The 12,500-nt window shown below is 40.1% G+C and overlaps 1 protein-coding gene across 2 annotated transcripts in view; it reads right to left on the bottom strand.

Moving 5' to 3' along the window:
• The window catches only part of LOC143300195 (uncharacterized), a 167,252-nt gene that overhangs the window by 140,339 nt on the left and 14,413 nt on the right, over positions 1-12,500 (bottom strand). For both annotated transcript variants that reach the window (XM_076613757.1, XM_076613756.1), the window contains exon 2: positions 6,234-6,330. In XM_076613757.1, coding sequence (XP_076469872.1) covers positions 6,234-6,330 — 97 coding nt within the window. The remainder of the gene's footprint in view (positions 1-6,233; positions 6,331-12,500) is intronic.

A 12,500-nucleotide genomic window follows, 5' to 3' on the forward strand; every position in this document is an offset into this window, starting at 1 on the left:
AACTGCTTGCATTGAGACTCCTCACCATTGCTGAGTTATGAACCTTGGATGAACAAAGAGTGTCGGGCCGCCTGTTTTATTTGACGATTGTGTCTGTGTGCGTTTTTTATTTCTCTTTTTGACTTGTCTCTGTGTCTCTAAAAATTACCCCCCAAAATTCTTTTTGGGCTTCTTGTCTTCATTCCATCTAAATCCTCTATTTTTTCTTCTTCTTCATTTCATCCTTTTTTTCTTTACGCAAGCTGTGCAACATTTTCAAAAAGTCATGTTTCCGACTACTGGTGAACACTGGATCAGAAGTCTAATGCCTAAGCAACTCTGCCACAGTGCCTTTTTTTCTTTTTCTTTTTTTCTTTTTCAATGTACCTGTGCAGAATTATAGCTGTGTTTGTGGTCTGCCTACTAGTATGTTAATTAATTTTCTGCAAATAATCGATTTGGAGATGCCATATTCCCAACAGAATCAAAAGGCAGAGATCAAGACACCTCTTTTTTCTTTCTTTTCTTTTTCTTTGTTTTTTTTTTTTTTTAATTTTATTTGTGTGTGTGTGTTTGTGTGTGTGTTTTTTGTTTGTTTTTCTGTCAAAAGGGCATTTATTTACGGATTTACCAGGCCCGTCAACTGCTACAGACAAGTACACTCCTCAGTGAAGGGCTCTCACTCCACACTGATCAAACTGAGTAACTACACGGCCACTGTGACTCGTGTCAATGGCTGGTGTGGTGGCCAAATAATGGTTAGAGTGATGGATTCATGCCACACTCATCTCATTTCAACAAAGTTCACCCCAGTCTGAGAGTTCAAACCTCAACGCCTAATGCTCCCAGGCAGTATGAATATTTGTATTTGTATTTGTATTTCTTTTTATCACAACAGATTTCTCTGTGTGAAATTCGTACTGCTCTCCCCAGGGAGAGCATGTCGCTACACTACAGCGCCACCATTTTTTTTTTTTTTTTTTTTTTTTTTTTTTTTTTGCGTGCAGTTATATTTGTTTTTTCCTATCGAAGTGGATTTTTCTACAGAATTTTGCCAGGAACAACCCTTTTGTTGCCGTGGGTTCTTTTACATGCGCTAAGTGCATGCTGCACATGGGACCTCGCTTTATCGTCTCATCCGAATGACTAGCGTCCAGACCACCACTCAACGTCTAGTGGAGGGGGAGAAAATATCGTGATTCGAACCAGCGCGCTCAGATTCTCTCGCTTTCAAGGCGGACGCGTTACCTCTAGGCCATCACTCCACTGCATCAACCCACTGACTTCCTACAGCTGATCTGCAGACAGCCACACCCAAACCACCTTCACTCACATCCTCACATCAAGTCAATAACAAACACAAACTCAAAATCAGTGACAACGAAAACAAGCCCTGGAGTAAGAGAAAGAGAAGCTATTTTGGGTTGCCCTGCACAAACCCCCCGGGGCCAGACTGAAGAAGGGGGGGCACTGTATGTTTATCGAGCGCAAAGAGGCGTTTCTGAAGAATGAGATCACTTAGACCACGAAGCTGTGTCTGTGAAAGCTTTGCCACGTTGCACCATGTAAAAACTCTCTCTTCCGTCTCTCCCTCTCTCTCTCTCTCTGTCCCTCTCCCTCTCTCTCTCTCTCTCTCTGTCCCTCTCCCTCTCTCTCTCTGTCCCTCTCCCTCTCTCTCTCTCTGTCCCACTCCCTCTCTCTCTCTCTCCGTACTGTCCGTTTCTTTCTGCCCCCCACCCCCACCCCCCACCCCCACTCTCTCTCTCCCTCTCTCAGTGATATTTTTATACAGTGTGGTATCATACATTTCAGCTGGTACATTTTCACTTTCAGCAATGAACAGAGCTGCATGTATAAAACACACACACACACACACACACACACACACCTATATATGCTTGTACAGCTAACACACACACACACACACACACACACACACACACACACACACCTATATATGCTCGTACAGCTAACACACACACACACACACACACACACACACACACACACACACACACCCCTATATATGCTCATACAGCTAACACACACACACACACACACACCTATATATGCTCATACAGCTAACACACACACACACACACACACACACACACACCTATATATGCTCGTACAGCTAACACACACACACACACACACACACACACCCTATATATGCTCATACAGCTAACACACACACACACACACACACACACACACACACACACACACACACCCCTATATATGCTCATACAGCTAACACACACACACACACACACACCTATATATGCTCATACAGCTAACACACACACACACACACACACACACACACACACACACACAAACTATGGGACCACCATAACACCAAAAGAACAAGGGAGAGAAAAAAAACACAAACAGTCCAGCAAGTCCATGAACTCTGACAAGCTGGGGTCATACGGTCATGTTCCCCAAGAAGACTAATAACCATTTAAACTGGCTGATCTACAGCAAAGAGGAGAGGAGCAGACCTTATCTTCACTTGTGTGTCTGGGATCCCCTTGTAAGCCTCCAACCTCCCCCCCCAACTCCCTCCCGCCCCCGTCCAACCCCCCATTAAACAGCTCCACAATACTTGAGAGGGGGGTCCCGGCCTTTCCTGAATAGATAAGAATCCATCAGGATTTTTTTTTTTTTTTTTAACTTTTTTTTTTTAATTTTTTTTTTTTTTTTGTTATTTATTTTTTATTATTATTCTTTTTTTTCTTCTTTTTTTTTCCTCAAGGCCTAAGTGCGTTTGGATACTCTGCTGGTCAGGTATCTGCTTGGCACATGTGGTGTAGCATATATGGATTTGACTGAACGCAGTGACGCCTCCTTGAGCTACTGATACCAACTCCACAATGGGATACTCAAGTTATGACTATGGGTAAAAGCCTGCCCAAGGTTGCAAAAGACAACGTAATTTTTTTTTTTTTTTTTTAATTATTAAAAAAAAAACCTGTAGTTCATTTCCACAGAATACTGGACATACTGTGAGCACATGAAAGCCCTGACAGACAAAACAAGAGAGGCAAGGCCTTCAAGACTCACTTGTGACTGAGAGTATAACACACAAGCTTTTTATATATTGAGTATAATTTCAAAATGTGTTTAAGATGAGAAAGATCAGTTTAAAGCAAATTAAGTCCCATAGCATTAATTACAGAGTAATTTCCCTTTTTTACTATCTGCACCAAAAACGTTTGCAAAATAAATAAAACTTCCATGCTTAGCAAAAGAAGTTCCTGTTTCAACAAAAAATGATAATAATGACTGCTCTTGTTGTTGGGTCAGAATATCAGATCAAAGTGCCAAGTTTGGAGATTACAAACAATATAAATATAACAGTAAATGCAGTTTGCATATAATTAGGCTTCATTTTTTATTTTTTTGTGCTCATCCCAGAGGTGCAATATTGGTTTAAACAAGATGACTGGAAAGAACTGAATTTTTCCTATTTTTATGCCTAATTTGGTGTCAACTGACAAAGTATTTGCAGAGAAAATGTCAATGTTAAAGTTTACCACGGACACACACACACACACACACACACACACACACAGAGAGACAACCGAACACCGGGTTAAAACATAGACTCACTCTGTTTACACAAGTGAGTCAACAAATGATCAGACACAGGTCAAGACACAGTCTGAGTACCCCTCCACCCCCCACCCCCTCTCTCTCCCTCTCTCTCTCATTTAAGAAGCAAAGAAAAGACAAAGAGAGACAAGAGTGATAAAGTAACGAAGAATCGTATCACAATATCAATATTACCATATAAGAAATATCTAATACATAAAAAAAAAAAAAAATAAATCCTGTCCACCTTCAAATTCATAAATAAAACAAGAGAAGAAAATAGAAAAGAAAAAAAAATCAATTGATAAAAGATAAATTAACATACACATTCAAATGAATATCATAATTCTTTTTTTGTTGTTTTTAATTGATACACACACACACACACACACACAAAAAAGAAAAAAATAATCAATCAATCTGACTTTTATTGTAAAGGTGTGCAGGAACAAACAAAATGAACGGGACACACAACACCAGTGAGTGTGGACAGAGAGGAGCTTTGACACAACTCCCGTCACCTATCCAACGAACGCCACAGAGACAGGTCAGCTCAGCAGTGCATTATCCACACGACCAAAACCAGTCTGCTGGACCAGCGACAGTCACAGTAAAAAAGAAGAAGAAAAAAAAAAGGGACACAGAAAAGGACTTTGCAGCAATAACTCCACCAAGAGAGGGACCGTGCAGCTATAATTCAAACAAAAAAAAAGGTACTTTGCAGTAATAATTCCACTATAAATAGAACTTTGCAGCAATAACTCCACCAAGAGAGGGACCGTGCAGCTATAATTCAAACAAAAAAAAAGGTACTTTGCAGTAATAATTCCACTATAAATAGAACTTTGCAGCAATAACTCCACCAAGAGAGGGACCGTGCAGCTATAATTCGAACAAAAAAAAGGGACTTTGCAGTAATAATTCCACTATAAATAGAACTTTGCAGCAATAATTCCACCAAGAGAGGGACCGTGCAGCTATAATTCGAACAAAAAAAAGGGACTCTGCAGTAATAATCCCACTACAATTAGGACTTTGCAGCAATAACTCCACCAAGAGAGGGACCGTGCAGCTATAATTCGAACAAAAAAAAGGGACTTTGCAGTAATAATTCCACTATAAATAGAACTTTGCAGCAATAATTCCACCAAGAGAGGGACCGTGCAGCTATAATTCGAACAAAAAAAAGGGACTTTGCAGTAATAATTCCACTATAAATAGGACTTTGCAGCAATAATTCCACCAAGAAAAAAAGGGCCTGTGCAGCAGTAGTTCCAACAAAAAGGGACTTTGCAGCAATAATTCCACTAAGAAAGGGACTTCGCAACATTAATTCAGCTAAGAAAAGGACTTTGCAGCTCGACAAATCCACCAAGAAAGGGGCCATGCAGCAATGATTCCACTAAAAAATGGACTTTGCAGCAATAATTCAACTAAGAAAAGGACTTTGCAGCTCAATAAATCCACCAAGAAAGGGGCTGTGCATCAATAATTTCACGAATAAAGAGACTGCAGCAATAATTCCACTAAGAAAGGGACTTTGTAGCAATAATTCCACTAAAAAAAAAGGGACTGTGCTGCAATAATTCCACTAAAAAAAAAAGGGGGACTGTGCAGCAATAATTCCACTAAGAAAGGGACTGTGCAGCAATAATTCCACTAGGAAAGGAACTGTGCAGCAATAATTCCACTAAGAAAGCGACTGTGCAGCAATAATTCCACTAAAAAAAGGGACTGTGCAGCAATAATTCCACTAAATAAGGGAATTTGCAGCAATAAATCAACCACGAATAGGACTTTGCAGCAAAAACTCCACCCAAAATGGGACTGTGCTGCAATAAATCCCACCAAGAAAGGGAGTGTGCTGCAATAAATCCCACCAAGAAAGAGAGTGTGCTGCAATAAATCCCACCAAGAAAGGGAGTGTGCTGCAATAAATCCCACCAAGAAATGGAGGGTGCTGCAATAAATCCCACCAAGAAAGGGAGTGTGCTGCAATAAATCCCACCAAGAAAGGGACTGTGCTGCAATAAATCCCACCAAGAAAGGGACTGTGCTGTAATAAATCCCACCAAGAAAGGGACTGTGCTGCAATAAATCCCACCAAGAAAGGGAGTGTGCTGCAATAAATCCCACCAAGAAAGGGAGTGTGCTGCAATAAATCCCACCAAGAAAGGGAGTGTGCTGCAATAAATCCCTGCAATAAATCCCACCAAGAAAGGGAGTGTGCTGCAATAAATCCAAACAACAAAGGGACTGTGCAGCAACAATTCCACCAAGAAAGGGACTTTGCAGCTATATATATATATATATATACAGAGAGAGAGAGAGAGAGAGAGAGAGAGAGAGAGAGAGAGACAGAGAGAGAGAGAGAGCCTCCCTTCCGTGCCTCTTCCTTGTCTTCAGTTTCTCCAGTTTTAGAGTTTTGCGTGCGTGTGAATGACTGGTGCGAAAGCTCTTTGATTTGTCTCTGCACAAGATTCAGCGCTATATAAATACCATTATTATTATTATTAGAGAGAGATCCGAACAACAAAGGTTCCCAGTACAGCACACAGACACCCCCCCACACAGATGGAAACAGTGGGGCACAAGAGAAGGGCTGTAGTGGAGGTGGGAAGCAAACCACGGACAGAAAGAACCAAGGGACTCACCAGCATTGGAGTCCTCCCCGTCCCCTCCGTGGTCGTTGACACTCAGGTTGCTGTCCTCGTTGGCGTTGTGGGCCCTCCGCCACCGCTCCTCTCCCCCCTGGACACACACACACACACACACACACACACACACACACAAACACACACACACACACATGCACACGCACACAAACAAACCATCATGAACACATCAACAACTGAACAAGCAACAGCAATCCAAAGCCTATCGTTCATTTTCATGCATTAAACATGCCTCCTCCTCCTCCTTCATCTGCATTCATGTGCATTTTCTCTTACATTCACTCACATGTGCAAGTTGAGTGGGCTTCTGTGTGCATGGTTGTTTGTCAGGGGTGTTCAACATGGGTGAAGAATACCACTACTAGTAGTAGTCTGTGGGGTGAAGTGATTTGTATATCACAGACTGACAATTCGGAGATCTTGAGACTGACGGCCATCACAGTTCTGTTCTGTAATAACCACAGGCTTTCTCATACACAATGTGTGCTTCAAACCAAACACAAACAATGAATTTTTCTTTCTTTTGGCATTCATGGACTAAAACTCCCATGCTGGCTTGTAAGTCACATCCACTTTGTGCACCATTTAACCATCTTTAGCCTGCTAATCAGACAGCCATAATCTGCTTTGTGGGGGTTGTGCATGCTGGGTATGTTCCCATTTCCATCACTCAAGAAATGCTGATATGGAGCGAGGGATAGTTAACAAGCATATCTGATCATCTATATGTATACACATGCATTTAAAGAGGATAAAGACATACAGAGGTCTGTAAGTATTCTGATCTTGGTCATCAGGGGGGTCGGGGGGGGGGGGGGGGGGAAGCTCATCTCAAACCTGAGCTCACCAGCTGCTGATACAGTGATCAAACCCTCAGACAGAAAGTCCATCACTTAAATCTTTCACCTATCGCAACCATCATAAAAATCAACAAGATGCATTAAAAAACATTTCCCCTGATTTTTTTTTCTTTTTTCTTTTTTTTAAATAGCCATATTGGCAACTGACACAACAGACTGACAACTAACCTCCATCCAAGAGTTAGCAGTATTACAAATGCACCGCATATCTGTCAGAGTACAGAAATCTTCGTAAACAGATGGAGCTTTGTGAAATGGACAGGTGAATGAACCAGCAATGAACCAGGAATGAACCAGCAATGAACCAGCAGTGAACCAGCAATGAACCAGCAATGAACCAGGAATGGCAGACACACTGTGAGACTGAAAGAGATGAGAGACAGAAGCAACAGAGGGCAGAAAACAAGACCAATGAAAAAAAAAAAAAGAAATCTTGTGAAGACTCGAGTTTCAAAAAGGGACCTTGTAACACATAAAAGAAAACAAGAAAATAAAATAAATGGCATTAAACAGACGGCTCTATCCATTCAGCCCTGCAAAAAACAACAAAAAAAAAAAAAAAAAAAAACCAGCTTTGTTGTGTTATGCAAAGAATATCACAAGATATGCTTTATTTCTTCCAAAATTAGAGTACACAGGTTTTGACTTTACAACACAAGGATAATGTATAATAAAAAAATTTTTTTTTTAAATCATATAATTATAAGCTGAAATATAAATTTGGTTTAGATTTTTTTTTAAATCTATCATTATTCAATGTGAATCTGTGGGGTAGGGGGCGGGGGTGGGGTTAATTGATGTGAAAAGAAAAAAAGGCTGGTGGTGTCTGGCGTTTGAAGAAGAGGTAAGTAAATAAACACCTTTAACATTCTTGCAAGTCTGACATCCCTGAGATACAGGGAGAGACACTGACACTGTTTCCATATAAATAAACCTGTTGCTAAGATAAGAGTTTGTTTTTTTAAAAAATGTGTTTAAAGAGGAAAATGTGTTTCACAGCTTTGCAGGAAAACACAGACAGCACTCACTTTTCTGAAGGACAGTCTGTCTGGTTGTAGACAAAGCAACTGTTAGGCTACATTCAGGAAAATAGTAAATAACAACACACATACACTCAGTTCACACTCAGTTCTCACTCACACATGTACAAACATTTTACTTTACAAAAAAAGAACAAAATAAACACCTCTCCTCTCTTTCACATTGCACCAGCTGTGACGGAAGGGAGAGAATCACTTCCGTGGTCATATTTTTAGTCTATGTGTTGTTACCTCCCTTGACCAAGACGGCCAGAGCCCGTGGTTTTTGCCTCTCTTTCCCTCCACTGATTCAAGTTTTTTAAGTATGACCAAGAATAAAATTCCACGATCAATATGTACTCTCATAGCAAGTGAAAACATTTACAATACAATGCAATACAATATATTAATAAAATTGATTCATCGCAAGGGGCATTTTGCATCTCCCGAAACGTTTTTCAAAATCACATTAAAACACAATCTTCAACATAGTTTTGGCCCCATCTTCACATGGTGAAAAATCACTGAAAAATTTTTTTTTTAAATAAACAAAATTTTTTATATAATATAATTAGAGAAAGAGGCAGCATGCACGTTCACCAAAACATACTATTTCTTGCATGTTACGGAGATAAATCTTAAATCCCGATTTGATCAAAATGACTTATTTCAAGACCTAAATAACGCCAGATAAACTGGAGTGACAACAGAATATCGGTGGAGGCGGTGGTGTCCTAAGTACGTTAAATCAGAACAGGCACCACTGAACACCACCGAAGTGACTAAGCAGCAGTGCAGGGTCTCCTCTGGTGTGTGGCCTCCTGTTGACCTAACATCGATGGCTCCCTGTGGACTGCCGACGCTGGAACTGCGACGGACGAACCCGGGTGTGGCCGTGTGTGGGGAATCTAAATGAGCGGCGTGGGAGTAATGCCACTGAAAACGGTGCAGATGATGGGGCAGCAACAAAAAAAAAAAAAAAAAGAGAATACTGGTGGAGGTAATAAGAGACAGAACCCTGCCAACTGCTGATGTAGGACTGTGACTTCTTCTTCTTCTTCTTCTTCTGCATTCGTGGGCTGCAACTCCCACGTTCACTCGTGTACGTGTATGACCGTTTTGACCCCGCCATATAGGCAGCCATACTCCGCTTTCAGGGGTGTAGGACTGTGACAGACAAACCCAGGTGTGGCCATGTATGGGAGGGGGGGTGGGGGGGAGGGGGTGGCGGGGGACTTGGAATAAGAGGTGTGGGAATAATGCCACTGAAACAGTGCAAATGATGAAGCAGCAACAACAACAAAAAATCACGAGACAGAAAGATAAACCATCACCTCTCAGCAATCAACACGGCCCATTTTAACAGCCTTCTCTCACACCAGCTCACCTACACACCCCTCTGTAAGGTTAAGGTTAAAGGTCACACAGCTTTTTTTTTTTTTTTTTTCGGTCATCTGATCTGGTAAGGGAATTCATATCCCACTAGTGTCTGGGCGTAGGAAGGCTGGGTCTAGAATCCTCTCCTTGCGCCACCATTTTAACCTTCCCTAACTGAAGTCAGGTATCCATTTACACCTGCGGTGGAGTGAGGAAAATAGGAGTCAAGTGTCTTTCCCAAAGACACTGATATATGATAGTCAGTCATGTCCGACTATGACCATCAGAACAGCAGAGGAGGCAACTGCTGTTCCGACTATTTGGGCTAGAATTTGATCAACGTGGAGAGTGTCTTGCCCAAGTTACATCCCCACTCTCTCGGCCAAGAGGGTTTTAGGACAGTCGGCGTTGGGATGGTTCCCAAAAGCCAACTAGCCCACAAGGCTGCAGCACGAAGAGCCAGTGCAATTTTGCCTCCTAGTTTGAGAGTCATAGTCCTTCACAAGAGACTAAGCTGTAAATGATTTCCCATTGACTAGAGAAACCATTGATAATACAGCTCTCACTTTGCTGTTGGCCCAAATGTAAAACTTATGTCAATGATAGTGATAATGAAGGACTCGAACTCCAGCCAGTCCAGGTTTCATAGTTGAGTGTCTCACCAAGAACACTACATCATACTGAAAGAAACAGAGTCTAGAACTCTGATCACTAGTGAACACTAAAAGCCCGGCGCTTAACCAACTCTGCCACGGTGCCCCCTGTGTACAGAGCTAACTGAAAACATCATGAAAAAAACAAAACAAAACAAAACAAACAACTTCCAAAAGAAAAAACGGTTTTCCTACTCTCGTAAAGTGGACTGCAATGCTGTGCACGAGCCTCAAGACTGTATAGTTTCAGTTTCAGTTTCAGTAGCTCAAGGAGGCGTCACTGCGTTCGGACAAATCCATATACGCTACACCACATCTGCCAAGCAGATGCCTGACCAGCAGCGTAACCCAACACGCTTTGTCAGGCCTTGAGAGAAAAAAAAAATAATAATAATAAAAAATGAAATAAAATAAAATAAAATAAAATAAAATAAATAAATAAATAAATAAATAAATAATAATAATAATGAAAATAAAATAAATAGATAAATAAATAAAATAAATAAATTTATATAAAAAAAAAAATTTTTAAACCAAAAAACCAATGATGATAGATATGCAAAGACTGTATAACAATATGAAACCTGGACTGGCTGGAGTTCGAGTCCTTCATTATCACTATCATTGTTACTGTTATCGATGGACTGGCTGGAGTTCGAGTCCTTCATTATCACTATCATTGTTACTGTTATCGATTCAACATTCTAATTTTTGTTGAGTGCAAATAGAGAATTGTCCACGTGTGTATTTTCTGTCCTCCCATGTTTTCACAAGGGAAGCAGCTTTTCTTCATTCTTTGTGAATGACGCCCCTTGTGGTAAGACACAGATTCCTGCTCATTTTCAGTTTCAGTAGCTCAAGGAGGAGTCACTGCGTTCAGACAAATCCATATACGCTACACCACATCTGCCAAGCAGATGCCTGACCAGCAGCGTAACCCAACGCGCTTAGTCAGGCCTTGAGAAAAAAAAAAGGTGAATAAATAATAGATAAGCGTACATAAGTAAGTAAATAAATAAATAATAATTATAATATATAAAAAAGGGGTAGTAGTAATAATAATAATAATAAATAAATAAATAAATAAGGAACATGCAGTGGCTGCTCAATGAACATGCAGTGGGTACTTTCAAAATGTCAGGGACACATGTAGTGATATATTTATAACATGTTATCACAAGCCCTGACTGGGTGCTTGCCTTAAGCCAGCTGGAAAGCTGCTGCATCACTGCTATTACTCATCCTGTCACATAAGAAACTTTTAAAAAATATATATATTTATATCATGACAGTGTAGCAGACAGCATAAGTAGTGAAAAAGAAAAAGAAAAAAAAAGGACATAACTACAGATATGGAACAAAAACAAAACGATCACATTCCAGATAAAAACATTCCATACCCAGTATAGGAGAACAACATTCCCCCTATAGATAATGTAAGCTGGGGCTTGTTCGGTTTGCACACCCCACCACTTTCTTCTCTTTTTTTTTTTCTTTTTACTCCAACATGGATTGCACAATCTTTAATAATATTCACCTGATCAAATCATCTTCACAAAAATATACACACAAAAGAGCTCTAAAAACACAAAGATTGTGTCTGCAGAATGTTGACTGGTGGAACAGGAAGATTATGTTTCCCCACCCCCACTCACTATCTTCCAAGTTCAAAAATTGTCTGCGTTAATCTTATGCATCAAATGTGTCTGTCAAGCTCCCAGAAAATATCCAATGATCGATGATGTTCCCTCTGTGCCAACTACTGGTACTGACTCTGTCAGATTTCAACACACAGTCAGTCAGTCAAAAGCATTCCACTTGAAAAGAATTTGTCTTCATAACAATTCAAACTTCCATTCTTTTTTCATTTTTCCAATTCATTTTTATCCTACATTACAGTTTTACACACCAATGGAAATGCTCAAATAAAAATTTCAACAGAAAAAAAACAAAAACAAATCACTGAATCTTCATTACGCTTAACCCATTCAACTTTGGGGAGTTTACAGTCTTGGCAGGCTTTCATGTCATACTGATGCAGAATAATAATTTAAATAAAAACAAGAGAGGCAAGGCCTTTAAGACTCACTTGTGATAAATTAAGTCCCCTAGCATTAATTACAGAGTAATTTCCCTTTTTTACTATCTGCACCAAAAACGTTTGCAAATAAAAAAAAATCCATGCTTAGCAAAAGAAGTTCCTGTTTGAACAAAAAATGATAATAATGACTCCTCTTGTTGTTGTGTCAGAATAAGAGGTCCAAGTTTAGAGAATACAAAAAATATAAATATAACAGTAAATGCGGTTTGCATATAATTAGGCTTTTTTTTTGCTTT

This window comes from Babylonia areolata, chromosome 26, assembly GCF_041734735.1.
Source record: "Babylonia areolata isolate BAREFJ2019XMU chromosome 26, ASM4173473v1, whole genome shotgun sequence".
Taxonomy (NCBI): Eukaryota; Metazoa; Mollusca; class Gastropoda; order Neogastropoda; family Buccinidae; genus Babylonia; species Babylonia areolata.